This window comes from Asterias amurensis, chromosome 7 (genome assembly GCF_032118995.1).
Source record: "Asterias amurensis chromosome 7, ASM3211899v1".
Lineage (NCBI taxonomy): Eukaryota > Metazoa > Echinodermata > Asteroidea > Forcipulatida > Asteriidae > Asterias > Asterias amurensis.
In genome coordinates, this window is record NC_092654.1 from 21,772,227 (window position 1) to 21,789,449 (window position 17,223).

Sequence of the window (17,223 nt, forward strand, 5' to 3'; positions counted from 1 at the left end):
GTGATACAGGAACTCTATCATAAGTTATCATTATAATGAATGTTCTAATCAACGACCTGATTCGTGGTTACGGGTAGTGAATAGTTCAGTACTGCAATCATTATACGAACATAATGTGACTGTAGAAACCCTGTCATATCTTTATATCTATGCAGGTTTTAATTTACGAATATCAATCTCGACAACCGTGACCCCTATAAATTACCCTTAAAGAAGGCAATGGGGTAGGCCAAGCATGACGTCAACCCCAGGCAACATCGACACCGATTATCAAGGGCTTATCTAAATAATACTATTGTATTTATTGTGAAAAAAAATGATGAAAAGGTTCGGCTGTGTTCACGGTAGCTATGGACGCCCTGCGTACGTGTTATCGCTATGGCTATCTTGCGTGTAGGATAGACCGGACAGTCGGCCCTTGTGTATATATAGATGGTTCACACTTTATAATGATACTAATACTTAATTCATAACAAAAACCCTCATCCATTACTGTTATAAAAGTGTAATGACGTCATACACAAAAAAAAGCAGCCCACGAAGGAGAAAAACACATGCAATATGTATATAGAACAACTGACCTATAGTGTAACTGTATCCATCCACGGTAAACGTAGCACTCTTGCACTTTCGTATCTGACGAAATTCCCGCGTTCGGCTTGCCGCCGATGACATATCTCCCTCCGCCACCGCCGTACTATCGACTGGAAACAGAGACCGTGGCAGCAGCTGGTGTTCCTCGTTTGGTTCCCCCGTCTGATATCTTTCTTTCCCCCTTGGCGATCTCGGTGTCGCCGCCGGTGGTCCGGGGGGTGCAGGAACATAACTTAAGTCCTGGTTAAGCTTCTGCATCATAGCGAGTTAAGACCATACTTGCTTCATCATGTTTATGTTTCCTTTTCTCTTTTGGCGCTCTACACGTGCTCGTCCGTGATCCTCTGACCTACGGTAAATCCACTAGCCGTTGGCTTGAAGATAAAACGATATTATAGCAATCCCGGGGGTGACGCGACCGTATAGCATACTACCTGTACACTGTGGGGATAATCACAACCACAGTATGCACACATCAAGTTGGAACCGCACCACGTTACACTGTATAGTGTCCTTACGCGGTATAGCGCTCCACTATGCGTGGCTTTTACCAGAAACTCATCCACAGTAATTTGATGGAAAACCAGACGCCTGTTTCATGGTTCAATTCTTTAAAGGATTTTAATAACGTGGAAAAGGCGTTTCGCTAGAATTGATATCATAAAATATAGCCACTGATATTACCCGTACCTGTACCGGCTGTGGTTTATATGAATATCATATAAACCAACTGAAATTAAACAATGAAATATTCAAATGCAAGAATATTAAAATTTTGAACAGAGGGCTACGTATGGAGGCAGTGTCGACAGGGGATTATAACAAATTAATCTGCTATGCAAATACACGTATATAAGCAAGGAACCATGCAGTCGAACAAAAAAGGACATAAGACAAAACGGTATAAATTGGATGGGAAAATTTTTCTGTTGACCAGATCATGACTTCCTAATAAAAGGGATTTTCAAATCTATTTCTGATTTGCTTCGTTCTATAAACAGCACTAATTACGCTTAAAGGTTCGTGTGCACACAATTCCAAGTGCATTTGCCATGACGTATGTTAAAGACACTGGACACTATTGGTAATTGTCAAAGACTAGTCTTCTCACTTGCTGTATCTCAACATTTGCATAAAATAACAAACCTGTGAAAAATTGAGCTCAATCGGTCGTCGAAGTTGCGAGATATTAATGAAAGAAAAAACACCCTTGTCGCATCATGGTCACAAGAACGAAATCAAATTCGTAGAAAATTACTTCTTTCTCGAAAACTACGTCACTTCAGAGGGAGCCGTTTCTCACAATGTTTCATACAATCAACCTCTCCCCATTACTCGTAACCAAGAAAGGTTTTATGATAACAACTTTTTTGAGTAATAACCCATAGTGTCCACTGCCTTTAAGCAAACAATAGTGACAATAATGACTAATTAATTGACTTGCAAAAACTACCTCAAAATAGATTGTCAAATTGTATCAGCAGAGGTCATGCTAAGGTCAAATAGATGCAGATCAGATCTTAGCCTGAGGGAAATTATGGACTATACGGCGAAAACAGTTGATTTAGATATTCCTATCGTTGATAAAACAAAGTGCAACGGTTGGCATGGCCCGTGTAAGCAAAACATTAAATCAATCGTGTTAAAACAAATTGTGACCAATTTAAAAAAATTCTTCCAAAGATTCATGGGTTGAAATATATTTTATGATTTAATCATTTGTTTCCAACAAATTCAACATATTTGTTAAGATTTGTGTAACATTTCTACAAACTATGGATATCTGTTTCTGATTTGCATTTATGGCATAGTTGTCCAACCTCGACTCGCAAATACTCGGACTGTGACGTTGTGATAGGCTCCATCTCAGTTTAGACTGGTCCCCTGTCCTTATCCTTCTTCATGTATTGGTTTTACACAAAGGTACGTCGGGACATTGGGGGCAATAGGGGCAGACTTGGATAGGCTACATCACAGTACGCTGTACTTGGGTTTACCTTTCTTGAACAAGAGAGGGACAATGCTTTGGACATGGTTGTGGTTCATTTCCCGAGAGTTCGATTGCTGGATCGATCATGTGACGTGTGTCACATGATATCACCAACATCTAGGAGTCAAAGGCGCGAAACAATTCATAGTTCGTGATATTTGTAGCTTTGCATGATTATGTAAAGTGCATAAAGCGCTATAAGAATTAAATATTATTATTACTACTATTCAGACGTATTCATCCTTCCCATCTAAACGTGCATCCCTCCATTATAAGTACCAGCTTCATCAGCAGTCTAGCATACTCCTGAAAATTAGAAGAGTATACTGCTCGAAACGTCGAGACGACGACGGCTGTTTTCAGAGCAACAGGCCCTCACAACAGAGATTATATGCCCGCAAGTTCATTTTTTCTAAATCATGGTACATATTTCATTTCAAGGTTAATAAAACAAACGGCGTCCAGACTTAGTGGTTCACCCGATAAGAAGCTGGTATACAATGCAATGATCACCTGCGGGCAACCAGCTTGTCAGACTACGTCACCAAAACAGTCGTATAGTCTATATGTTTTGCTACGAGGGGACAATGCATCATTTTGTAACATGCCTGTCACAAAGTGGTCATATATAATGACAATTTAAAAGCAGAAAAGCGAGGTCTCTACATTACCCGCGAACCAATTTAAATATTCCCCTGTCGTTCTCCCTAGGACAGGTGACTGATTATTGCATCGTATTTTGCTGGGAGACTAAAGTGCTCCAGCTCCATACCCACCTAGGACTCACAAGCGCCATATCAATCCGCTATCACTAAACACTGTTACTGTTAAAGACACTGGACACTATTGGTAATTACTCAAAATATTTGTTAACTACCAATAGTGTTCAGTGCCTTTAAAGAGGACCAGATGTTAGGAAAGGTCTCAAATAGACGATACCATCTCGCTGTGACAATAAATTAGTCCAGCCTTCTATTGTTTTGAGCGACCCCAAAAATCATTAACCAACTCGTTTATTTGGCACATCTCCTTCTAAAATACACAAAGGGTTGTATACAACCAATAGATGAAGATAGAACACATGGCTGTTGAGAATACTATTCCTGTGGAGGATTTCACAAAGGTAGTCCTAACTTAGGACTAGTCCTAGGCAATGCCAAGAGATAGGACCAGTCCTAAGTTAGGATGAGTTACTGGCCCTAACTTAGGACTGGTCCTATCTCTTAGTATTGCCTAGGACTAGTCCTAAGTTAGAACTACCTTTGTGAAATCCACCCCTGTTCATTCGATACAATCAAGTTCTAACAATTAAAGAGTCAAGCTTTCTATTGTTCACTCAGAACAACCCAAAAACAATTACCAACTTTTAAATTTGGTACATCTCCATATACAAGACACAAATGGATATGCAACCAATATACAGCACATGGTTGTTTGTGCATCTTCCTGTAAATTCTGCCCTTGATAGATAAGCAACCTGTATACCATCAAGTCAATCTGTTTTAAATAATAATCCCTCTTTCGGCATATAATTAATCGGTTTGAGCATAAAACCCTAACCCGCATAAAATAACTTATAGCGGTAATAAACTTAATGAGGGATTGCGATATTTTTAATTGTAAGGTCACTGTAAAAGTGCGTTAGGCAGGAAGGGACCGGTACAATAATGCGATTGCCGAATAAATTAGTTAGATTGATCTATTTAAAGGCAGTGGACACTATTGGTAATTGTCAAAGACTAGTCTTCTCACTTGCTGTATCTCAACATTTGCATAAAATAACAAACCTGTGAAAATTTGAGCTCAATCGGTCGTCGAAGTTGCGAGATATTAATGAAAGAAAAAAACACCCTTGTCGCATCATGGTCACAAGAACGAAATCAAATTCGTGGAAAATTACTTCTTTCTCGAAAACTACGTTACTTCAGAGGGAGCCGTTTCTCACAATGTTTCATACTATCAACCTCTCCCCATTACTCGTAACCAAGAAAGGTTTTATGATAACAACTTTTTTGAGTAATAACCCATAGTGTCCACTGCCTTTAAGCAAACAATAGTGACAATAATGACTAATTAATTGACTTGCAAAAACTACCTCAAAATAGATTGTCAAATTGTATCAGCAGAGGTCATGCTAAGGTCAAATAGATGCAGATCAGATCTTAGCCTGAGGGAAATACTGGACTATACGGCGAAAACAGTTGATTTAGATATTCCTATCGTTGATAAACAAAGTGCAACGGTTGGCATGGCCCGTGTAAGCAAAACATTAAATCGTGTTAAAACAAATTGTGACCAATTTAAAAAAATTCTTCCAAAGATTCATAGGTTGAAATATATTTTATGATTTAATCATTTGTTTCCAACAAATTCAACATATTTGTTAAGATTTGTGTAACATTTCTACAAACTAGGCATAGTTGTCCAACCTCGACTCGCAAATACTCGGGCTGTGACGTTGTGATAGGCTCCATCTCAGTTTAGACTGGTCCCCTGTCCTTATCCTTCTTCATGTATTGGTTTTACACAAAGGTACGTCGGGACATTGGGGGCAATAGGGGCAGACTTGGATAGGCTACATCGCAGTACGTTGTACTTGGGTTTACCTTTCTTGAACAAGAGAGGGACAATGCTTTGGACATGGTTGTGGTTCATTTCCCGAGAGTTCGATTGCTGGATCGATCATGTGACGTGTGTCACATGATATCACCAACATCTAGGAGTCAAAGGCGCGAAACAATTCATAGTTCGTGATATTTGTAGCTTTGCATGATTATGTAAAGTGCATAAAGCGCTATAAGAATTAAATATTATTATTACTACTATTCAGACGTATTCATCCTTCCCATCTAAACGTGCATCCCTCCATTATAAGTACCAGCTTCATCAGCAGTCTAGCATACTCCTGAAAATTAGAAGAGTATACTGCTCGAAACGTCGAGACGACGACGGCTGTTTTCAGAGCAACAGGCCCTCACAACAGAGATTATATGCCCGCAAGTTCATTTTTTCTAAATCATGGTACATATTTCATTTCAAGGTTAATAAAACAAACGGCGTCCAGACTTAGTGGTTCACCCGATAAGAAGCTGGTATACAATGCAATGATCATCTGCGGGCAACCAGCTTGTCAGACTACGTCACCAAAACAGTCGTATAGTCTATATGTTTTGCTACGAGGGGACAATGCACCATTTTGTAACATGCCTGTCACAAAGTGGTCATATATAATGACAATTTAAAAGCAGAAAAGCGAGGTCTCTACATTACCCGCGAACCAATTTAAATATTCCCCTGTCGTTCTCCCTAGGACAGGTGACTGATTATTGCATCGTATTTTGCTGGGAGACTAAAGGGCTCCAGCTCCATACCCACCTAGGACTCACAAGCGCCATATCAATCCGCTATCACTAAACACTGTTACTGTTAAAGACACTGGACACTATTGGTAATTACTCAAAATATTTGTTAACTACCAATAGTGTTCAGTGCCTTTAAAGAGGACCAGATGTTAGGAAAGGTCTCAAATAGACGATACCATCTCGCTGTGACAATAAATTAGTCCAGCCTTCTATTGTTTTGAGCGACCCCAAAAATCATTAACCAACTCGTTTATTTGGCACATCTCCTTCTAAAATACACAAAGGGTTGTATACAACCAATAGATGAAGATAGAACACATGGCTGTTGAGAATACTATTCCTGTGGAGGATTTCACAAAGGTAGTCCTAACTTAGGACTAGTCCTAGGCAATGCTAAGAGATAGGACCAGTCCTAAGTTAGGATGAGTTACTGGCCCTAACTTAGGACTGGTCCTATCTCTTAGTATTGCCTAGGACTAGTCCTAAGTTAGGACTACCTTTGTGAAATCCACCCCTGTTCATTCGATACAATCAAGATCTAACAATTAAATAGTCTAGCTTTCCATTGTTCACTCAGAACAACCCAAAAACAATTACCAACTTTTAAATTTGGTACATCTCCATATACAAGACACAAATGGATATGCAACCAATATACAGCACATGGTTGTTTGTGAATCTTCCTGTAAATTCTGCCCTTGATAGATAAGCAACCTGTATACCATCAAGTCAATCTGTTTTATGGGGCAGAATTATTTAAATAATAATCCCTCTTACGGCATATAATTAATCGGTTTGAGCATAAAACCCTAACCCGCATAAAATAACTTATAGCGGTAATAAACTTAATGAGGGATTGCGATATTTTTAATTGTAAGGTCACTGTAAAAGTGCGTTAGGCAGGAAGGGACCGGTACAATAATGCGATTGCCGAATAAATTAGTTAGATTGATCTATTTAAAGGCAGTGGACACTATTGGTAATTGTCAAAGACCAGTCTTCTCACTTGGTGCATCTCAATATATGCATAATATAACAAACCTGTGAAAATTTGAGTTCAATCGGTCATCGAACTTGCGAGATAATTATGAAAGAAAAAAACACCCTTGTCAAACGAAGTTGTGTGCGTTTAGATGGTTGATTTCGAGACCTCAAGTTCTAAACCTGAGGTCTCGAAATCAAATTCTTGGAAAATTACTTATTTCTCGAAAACTATGGCACTTCAGAGGGAACCGTTTCTCACAATGTTTTAAACCATCAACCTCTCCCCATTACTCGTCACCAAAAAAGGTTTTATGCTAATAAATATTTTGAGTAATTACCAATAGTGTCCACTGCCTTTAATACAATTTTTAATTAAATTAAAAACAATATATTTATTCATCACGTAAAGAACATATAAATTGTTATCTATTGCAATAAATAAATTAAATTCAAGACTCAAAAAAGTACATTGCCACCCATTATGTTAATGGAGATATTAATGTATCTTTGCTACAGTCTGGACGTTGAATAACCTCAATATTATGCAAATTTTACATTTATTCAAATCTAACTGAATAGACTGTTTTTTAGTACCCTTTGTCTCCGCTCATTAGATGACTTTACCTACATGGTTTATCCCTGCCGCAATATTTTGTTTGTCGTCCTCAAAGTTTTTCCTGATTTTTTTTAATTTTATTTTAAGTTTTCCATTTAATTTTTTAACGAGTTAGAAGAAAGAATCCCAATTGAAAAGTACTACGACAGTGGCAATTTTGATGTACATAACACCGCAATTGCATCCCGGTGCGGCCTAAAACATTTCAATTTTTGTCGCCAGTCTCATAATCAATTCAAAAATTCTCCAAGTCCACGTCAGTGTTTTATACACACAGCAGTAAAACAAACAGTATAATCAATATCATTATGTACGAGTAGTTGGCCGAATCCATAAACGATCTGCTCCATCAAACAATATCGCAAACTGTGGTCCAACAAGTGGCTACTCATCCCAAACTGGATGCGTACATGCAACAGTCGTCGATCAAATGTTCCGCATCAGGAAGAACGCCTTAAATAACCACTGTCATCATCTATTTACACCTTGCATGAAAATCTATATTAACGAACGGACCTGGTTTGTGGGTTTAAGTACCATTCGTTTCGTCGGGTTTATTATAAGTCTGACATTAACACATAACCTATCATTTACTTCATCGCTCATGCCCAACCACGGGTGCTGTACGGACAGCCGACATGTTTGGATGGTATGAGCACTGCGGTGTATGTGGGGAGGTTTTTGTCATCATTGATCAATGTTTTTCCAGTTTGACCCCGCGTAACCAAACCGAGGCTGAAGGTCAACAGCCGGGTCCCTTTAAAATGAGATAATACTACGATAATATAGTAATGGTTTTCTCTGTGTAATGTTTACACCATGTTTTTTTTTTATGTTTTTTTATCAAGGCATTGTTCTTGTACACATCTCCCAATGACAAAGACTGTATAACAATTAGGCGATGCTTTATGCAAACAAATCAACGAAAAATATTTTTTTAATCTTGAAAAATCAATCTTGCAACCTTGTCAAATTATTTTGTGTATTATGTTTATTACGAGGCTTTCAGCTTTTGAGCGATTGTAAAAAAAATAAACGCAGAAAAATTTCTTTACAATTATCAATATTCTCGTAAAGGGAAAGGAAAATACACAGAGACACTGCATAGTAGTTTGTGTGTGTCTTTGCGCTATTATAATTGCGCTTAGTTGTTTGTGTGAAATGCCAAAGAATAATTATTCGAGTGCGTCCTTGAAATTACCCTTAAACCTGAACCCGAAGTAGTTCTCATTGTGAACCATGATGGGATATCAAACAGTCCATCGTTCTTAGTCTTCAATGATTGGCATTTAGTCTTAAATGTCATTCAGATTTATTTCAGGTGAATCCATTGTCACGATTTCATGCACTGACGAAATACACACGTCACAGCTTTTGATAACAAAACTAATTAAAATGACACTTATGTATAAATCATCCAGAATTAAGTGATTCTCCACAATTATGTTCCCTTTTCGTGTCTCCAAATATAGTATAAGAGTATAATACTATCTGACAAAGCTCTTTTTTCGTTTTAAAGGTTACATGAAGGTCGGTACGGAACAAACACATCCGAAGACTTTGCCGCAGACATAAAAACACAATTGGCTGATTTATGTATAAGTCATCTGGAATTAAAGTCACCTGGAAGTGGTATTTTTTTCAAAATAAAGCTTTTGTCACTAATATATGTGTTTTGATGAGTGGGATGTGAATAAACAGTTAACTAAGGCTTTAAAAAATCAGTTGTTATGTTATTTACAAATTTAAGAGTAGACCCCGACCCGAGAGGGCGCTGTTCGTGACGTCAGTCGAGGCAGACTTTGCCTGTAATGCGTAGAGTAAACACAATTGCAAAGTACATGTACGGACCAAGTCGTGAGTTTGTACGTTTCAAAAAAAGATTTTGTGTATTGCTGTTGAATGCAGAAAAACACTTTTTGGAACGTACCAGCTCACGACTTGGACGTACATGTACTTTGCACGTGTGTTTACTATACGCAGTGCAGGCAAAGTCTGCCTCGATTGACGTCACAAAAGGGGTAGGCGGAGTCAGCCCCCAAACAACTTTATATATGTTTTAAACATATTAATCGTGACAAACAATTACTAAAAAAATTGTTTTATTTTTCGTAAGCATATACTTTTATGTTTGAAAGAAAAAAAATTCTATTTCCAGGTGACTTTAAGTGATTTCCCTCCATAATTTTCACTTTTTAAAATAATTTTTATAACAAAAACAAGTATAAGAACATAATATTTACATAAAGAATTATTCTCTTTTAAAGGTTACACGGAGGTCGGTTTTAAGGAGCAAACACAACTCGAAGACTTTGCCGGGTAAAAAAAAAAAAAAAAGAGATAAATATATTTATATAAAAAAACTCTCCTCTTTTAAAGGTTACACGAAGGCCGGTAAGGAGCAAACACAACTCGAAGACTTTGCCGGGGAGATAAAACACACTTGGTTATGTATAAATCCTCCCGAATTAAGTGATTTGCCACAATAATAACATGTTCACTTTTTGGGTACCCAAGATAGTAAAAGAGTATTATATTATCAAAAACTCTTACACGAAGGTCGGAACACACTCGAAGACATTTCCGGGGAGACATAAACACGGTTGATTTCCTCGCGGTATAGACACTTTAAAGGAACACGTTGCCTTGGATCAGTCGAATTGGTATTTAAAAAGCGTTTGTAACCGTTTGTTATAGAATTCATATATAATTGGAAAGATATTTTAAAAGTAGAATAATATAATGATCCAAACAAGTATCACTTGAAATTGCGTGGTTTTCCTTTTACCTCGTCCACAAACACGGTCGGCCATTTTATGGGAGTCACATTTTTGACGCCCATAAATGGCCGGCCGTGTTAGTTCGACAAAGTAAAAGAAAAACCACGCAACTCCGAGGCAAATGTGTGTGGATCATTGTATTCTTCTTTTTAAACATCTTTCTAACCATCAGTGCATTTTATAACAAACGGTTCAACGCTTTTCAAAGACCAACTCGACCGATCCAAGGCAACCTGTTCCTTTAAAGGAACACGTTGCCTTGGATCGGACGAGTTGGTCAAAACAAAAGCGTTTGTAACCGTTTTGTATATAATGCATATGGTTGGAAAGATGTTTTAAAAGTAGAATATAATGATCCACACAAGTTTGCCTCGAAATTGCGTGGTTTTCCTTCTACTGTGCGAACTAACACGGTCGGCCATTTATGGGAGTCAAAATTTTGACCCCCCATAAATGGCCGACGTGTTAGTCGACGAGGTAAAAGTAAACCACGCAATTTCGAGGCATGTTTGTGTGGATCATTGTATTCTACTTTTACAACATCTTTCTACCCATATGCATTTTATAAAAAACGGTTACAAACGCTTTTCAAATACCAACTCGACCGATCCAAGTCAGCGTGTTCCTTTAAGAATGCAATCTTTGTGTGGATATCGGGCTGGGTATCCGTACGCACTGTCCCTAGTCTTGGGTATAGATCTTCAATTGATACAAGGCGTAGGCGAAGGCGATTCGAGGAGCAGAATGGGAAGCAACTTCATTATAAAGACGAAAATAGTTCAACTAATAAGGAATAGCTCTATACCTGCGTTGGGCTAGACTTGATTTCAAGTCTGAGATTGCGGTTATTGTTCTGCATCAGCCACGGCAATAATGTATTGGCTAACGGGTTAGACTAAAAGCCGCGATCGCACACTTGAAACCAATTCTAGCATTGGAAATCAGTATTTGAACAAAGTGCATGAAATCAGTTAACCGAGATGGGGATTATTCGGTTTAGCTCTTTGGAGTAGCTAATGAATATCTCGCGATTTAACGTCGTGTGGATGGTGGGAAGATACGAGAATTTGTTCGACTCAGCTTGCTCTCATAACAATCAAGAAGTGACTGGGTTCGAGGTTGTTATTTAAGTTGTCCAATAAATGTTTTTAAAAACACATCTCAGAATATTAATTTTGGCTTTGCCTTTACACCGAAGAACAAAATCACATGCATATTACTCGGGTGGGATTCGAACCCGCGACCCTTGCAATACTAGCGCAGTGTTTTACCACCTAGACTACCGAGATTACCCGGTGGCTAGAGGCAGTTCGAATGGTTTGACAGCGGGTATCGCAAAGATGTAACTGCTGTTAACATTTAAATGTCTCAGAACGGTTGCTGGGTTTTATTTGAAACTTACATTACTGCAGTAGCGGCAGACACGTCACACGGCCTTGCCATAGAGCTTTACCATTAGCAAGCCTTGCTATATCGGTCTTACCAACATGCAATTTGGAGTTATTAGTGATATTATTCTTTGCTTTATACAATCATGATATCCAGCGTCTGACATTTCAGGGTCTATTTCATCAAGGTAATTAGCTGGCTCTGTCCATTAGGTTCGTCAACGGGGGACTAATGCAAACCATTGAAGCAATCGAGGGGCGCGATGTGAGCCAATCAAACAGAGAGAGTGAAGGGGGGAAGGAGGAACCCTCTCAATGTCAGGGTCCTATTTTATTCTGGATCGGTTATTGATGAAACACACAGACACACTACTCAATAGATCAATTAGAGCACGATGTATGGAGCAAACATTGCGGTACACCGAATGGTGGAATACAAGTATGTCGTCATGATGGGATGTATTCACAATAGAGTCACCGAAGTCCAAAAAATCGACTCCGCAGTAGTAAAAAAAAAGCAAGACGTTCTCAAAAGAACATAATCTACCTAGCAAGAAGATAACAACATGGTGTTACCGCTGCAACTCTGAGTCCATCTTAAGTGCACGTAACACAACTGCTCTTTGCGTCTGTGATTCCAGGTCAACTACGTAAAATAAACTTCCAGAATGATAAAAAAGTGCAGTCTCTTTTCACCTTCCCCTCCATGCATCTACACACCCTTGATGGAGAGTTATCATACGGGAAGAAACGGTTGACTCACTCCGTTAACTACTTTAGGCCTTCAGCTTATTTGCTTTTGACAGTATCAAAAGGCTTAGGGAAAGGCATATACACCTGATGAAGCGTGGAGGAATGGAATTTAGCGGAGCAACATTACCGCGACGAGTGTGAACTATGGTCCATCATGCGAGACGGTCTAGGATAAACAAAAACAAACCGTGAGACCTACTGGAGAAGAGGTGTTTTCTTAAAGGCAGTGGACACTATTGGTAATGACTCAAAATAATTATCATCATAAAACCTTTCTTGATTATGAGTAATGGGGTGAGGTTGATAGTATAAAACATTGTGAGAAACAGCTCCTTCTGAAGTGACGTAGATTTCGAGAAAGAAGTAATTTTCCACGAATTTGATTTCGAGACCTCAAGTTTAGAATTTGAGGTCTCGAAATCAACCATCTAAACGCACACAAATTCGTATGACAATGGTGTTTTTTCTTTCATTATTATCTCGCAACTTCGACGACCGATTTAGGTCAAACTTTCACAGGTTTGTTATTTTATGCATATGTTGAGATACACCAAGTGTGAAGACTGGTCTTTGGCAATTACCAATAGTGTCCAGTGTCTTTAAAGGGTCTGTGTATACGTTTGCTAATGACTGTGAAAATTAGAATGGTGATCATAAAACTAACTTCTTCTTTTTTGTAAGAAGTACAATGAATTGGGTATAATAGAGTGCATTCTGTTAGACTTCTCACGTCGAAGTACTGCGGTTATGGAAAAAAGGTATCACTTTTTATCTTCAACAAATTGAATATGAGAAGCGTTACCGCGGTAACGTTTCTCATGTATTCCTATAGGGATTGTATACCTATGGGCATTTTTCTTCATGTGTTGATATATTCGCTTCTGAGTTTGGGTGATATCCTGAAAACGCGACCACCTTGTGGAATGAAAATTCCACATGTTAAATTTATTGTATGCAACTACATTCAATGATTGAAACAATCTAACTAATAATACTAATGGACACTAAATAAGCGCCGGTATCCGCCGCAAGCGGCGCTCATGGCGCTACTCTACAAAAGAACAACTACTAAGCAATGAAAGCAATAACTAGTATTTTGGTTAAAATCATGTCAAATTCCTTGGTGGTGCTACGACGAGAACCGTTTCAAAAGCCAAACACAGTTGGCAAATACAATCAAATATATAGTTCTTGTTACGAGATGACAAATCTTGCAATTAGAGAAGCTTATGATTAACATTATGCAGAAAGAAAGACAAACGCAACGAATAGTTTACGCGAATATACTATCTTTGTGGGGAGCAAAATAGACAAAAGATGCCTACGGATGCAATACTGAAGTTAAGACGAAGAAAGATGCCATGTGTCACATTACTATTACAATGTTCTGGTTGCACGACTACTAGTTCTCTCTCTAGAATCGCTTGAGGGCGTGCCATTGGTAATCTTCTTTTTGTTTCTCCCAATTAGTTTTCCCATTCATATCGTGGTACATCGAAAGGGCCATCTGTAATACATGCAACTTGTTTGCGTCGATGGTGATCATTTAATCATAAAATAGCCGTTGGCGTTTTGCAGAGGGGTTCTGGTGGTGCTAATGATGATTAAGTGCTGCAAGCGCCTAATGTACCGAATTGGATGAAGCTTCATTTACGTACAGACAGTACATGCCTGAGATGCGTTAAATTCAACCAGTGTGCGTGGCAGAAATAAAATTAATAGTGAATGGAAAATAACGTTTCTTGTTTTGTCATTTTGACAGTTCTATTACGGACGCGTTTGTAATCATGGGATAAAAGTAAGTAGAATATTTGACACCTACATCTTTTTAATAAAAATAATGATCTGAAAATGAGGTACAAAATAACTCAATCGTGAGTTCAATAGGTCTCCTTCTCCGTCCTGACGCTAGTTGTCGGTCCCTGACGGTAGTCCCGGGTATCTCCGTTTTCCCAACTCGCTTGTGTCCATAACCCAGGTTAAAAAGCTGAAACAATACCAGGGGAAAAAGACTCGGTGGATCTGCACTAATATTTACCCTTGCCAATCAGCTGCGTGTTCAGGGTAAATTAACGGCGCGTCAAAAGAGTCATAAAAACCTTTCTCTCGGACAAACATAGATGAGTATCCTTAGAAGACAACTCCAATATACCGTCAGCAAATATCTTGTATTTGTTCTCCGGCGAGGTACCAAATTAAAGCCGGTCTGCAAACGTCTTATCACCGGTAAATTCCTTTCTTCAATGTTTGTCCAATAGACAGCGGCATCCTACAATTATCTTCAAAAGGAAACACATGGTACACTATGAATAAGGTATCATGGCACGTTTGGGGAGAGTTTCGTCGCGTTGAAGAAATTATTTCAGTTTCTATTAAGTTTTCTTTGTACTAATTTCATCAGTGAGGAGTACCAAAAATATGCATTATTATTATTACCCATCTCCTTATTTTCTTTTAAATTTATTTGTTTTATTACATTTATTTTATTTTATTTTACTTCATTTTAGTTTCCAGCTTGCCAAGGAAACTTTTCATTTGGTTTTAATAATACTACGGTCTTGGCCGAATTAAGGAACTGGGTGAATTTGGCCTTGCCTGTAACAACCTAAGATAATTATTGAAGCAACAATGATGAGGAAAATGTTGGGTCCATTCAATTGAGCTTTGCAGAGATACAACTCACTCACAGAGCTGATGATGTTTTGCTTATTTCTGGAAGAACCAGCAGCTAAGGAACAGCCAATAACTCGACGTTTTGATCAGTGTACTCTGAATGTCTTCAGGAGAAAGCTTGACTGCTGAGTTGCTGAACTGTGTAAAGGGTTTGCTAAATTATGAAACATAGGAGTTATAAATTCAGCATAACCATAAATTCGGTCTCGCGGGTAAAATAAAAGAAACTGATTGAACATAAATTGTGGCTCGATCGATTTAAGCAATTCGGCTCTTTATAGTTAGATACTAACTTCCTTATCTTTAACATCGGTAACTCAAATTACGGCAGGGATAGGGTTTATCTAACTATTCAATAGTAAGACATGAAATACCAATTACCAAAAATAATTCCCCCCCACACCCACATACCCCCATGTTATAGTCTTGAAAGTTATTACACGTGTCATGAGAAAGTTACAAAAGATTTACGAACAAGTGTCCTAGTCACAACAGTTGGATTCGTGAAATTGCACAAATACCGCCCTCTGCCGGCAAAACAAACAATACAACAGACAACGTCACCTTGGACTAAGACTAGACCACACAGCAACTATGCATCAACTCTACATGGTTAAGATAGACTGTCTCATATCAGAACAACCTCCAGAAAATCGATCAGAACTAAATAGACAATGCTATTATAAAAATGAGGCCTTCCTTCTACGAACTGCTATTGAAACAGCCGTCTAACAATTATCTTATTACACAGGCGCATGTATTTGGGAATTCTCGTGAATTCATGCTGCTCTAATGAAAAAAGATAATTATGTTGACTCGGAAATAATTCTATCTGACAATAACTTATCACTTTATTTGTTAAATGACTGTTTCAAAATCACACGTTAAATTGTTACACACAAGAGTCGAAAATAAGTATAAACCATTCTAGTTCCAATCATGAAACAGTAGAATCATCAACACAACAACACAACAGCACAACAACGACATCACTGAATGTTCAGTGACTTTCACCCAATCTACTATACACACCTTGGCCTGTAATCACACACAAAAACATGCTAAGCACAGAAAAGTATTGCTTGCCAGTAACAGGTTACCAGCCAAAATTACATTAAGTTCACATAATTGTCACTGGGGCCCCACTCAATTTTTGCTTAGCAAAGAAAATTTGAAAAATCTGGGGCAAAGGTTCCGGCATATAAACTGCCACATGACTTTTATCATAGATCATATGTCTCCTCTAGGTCTTTCTGACGATATGGTGGGTGCCCATTTTATGTAGAGCGTAATATGACATCTTTCTAGGATCATAACTCTTTATTATTTGCAGGTGCTGTACGCCTAATGGGTATTAGATCTCCACCCAAATGAAATCTGATATATTTGCAACACAATATGTGTAAGGGAAAGTGCAAGAAACTCTGTAACCTAGCGTAGAACTAGATTTAGACATTAAGGAATTTATTGCTCTCGCATTAAAGGGAGATCCTAGAATGCAATTTATACTAGGTGCTCTGAGAAAGAGCTTTGGTTGAACTGTGTCCAAAATAACGCAGTCGTTTTACAACCTTATCTTCCACATTTACTTTACACGATAAAGGATGGTATATGCCTACGTTTGCTAATTTGAACCTATTTTTTGTTCCAATCCTGTAAAAATTCTTTACTGTTTACACCCACAAACTAACCTGCGACAAAAAAAAAATACAATTCAAAGCTGGTATAGTGTTTTTGAGATATTGCCGAAAATCTGTAGCGGCTTTGTACACACCGGAATATTAATCCGTAATTGGAATGCACAATATGAGAAGCAAAACTGTTCATATTCAAATTTTGGGGGAGGCAAAGTGATATAATTTTTCCTTAACGCAGTAGGCCTACTTTGAAGTGACGAGTTTCTCAAAATGAATTATACTATCCAAAACTTACCGATTAAGTTTGTATTGTCATTCATTTTTAGAGTCATAACCAAACGTAAACAGACAATTTAAAAAAGTACAACACTAAGCAAGAGGTTTTTTAGGGTCGAAGAGGGAGAACCACCGAAAACCATAATGCGTAAAATAGATAGACAAGAAAG

General features: G+C 38.2%; 1 protein-coding gene across 4 annotated transcripts in view; it reads right to left on the bottom strand.

The window, feature by feature from the left end:
* The window catches only part of LOC139939756 (dual specificity calcium/calmodulin-dependent 3',5'-cyclic nucleotide phosphodiesterase 1A-like), a 198,574-nt gene that overhangs the window by 140,156 nt on the left and 41,195 nt on the right, over nucleotides 1-17,223 (bottom strand). The window contains exon 1 of one of the 4 annotated variants that reach the window (XM_071935857.1): nucleotides 582-1,051. The exons of the other annotated variants lie outside the window; for them this stretch is intronic. Within the exon in view, the coding sequence (XP_071791958.1) occupies nucleotides 582-855 (274 nt within the window). The 5' untranslated portion in view covers nucleotides 856-1,051. Of the gene's footprint in view, nucleotides 1-581; nucleotides 1,052-17,223 lie in introns of those variants that run through there. 4 annotated transcript variants of the gene reach the window in all.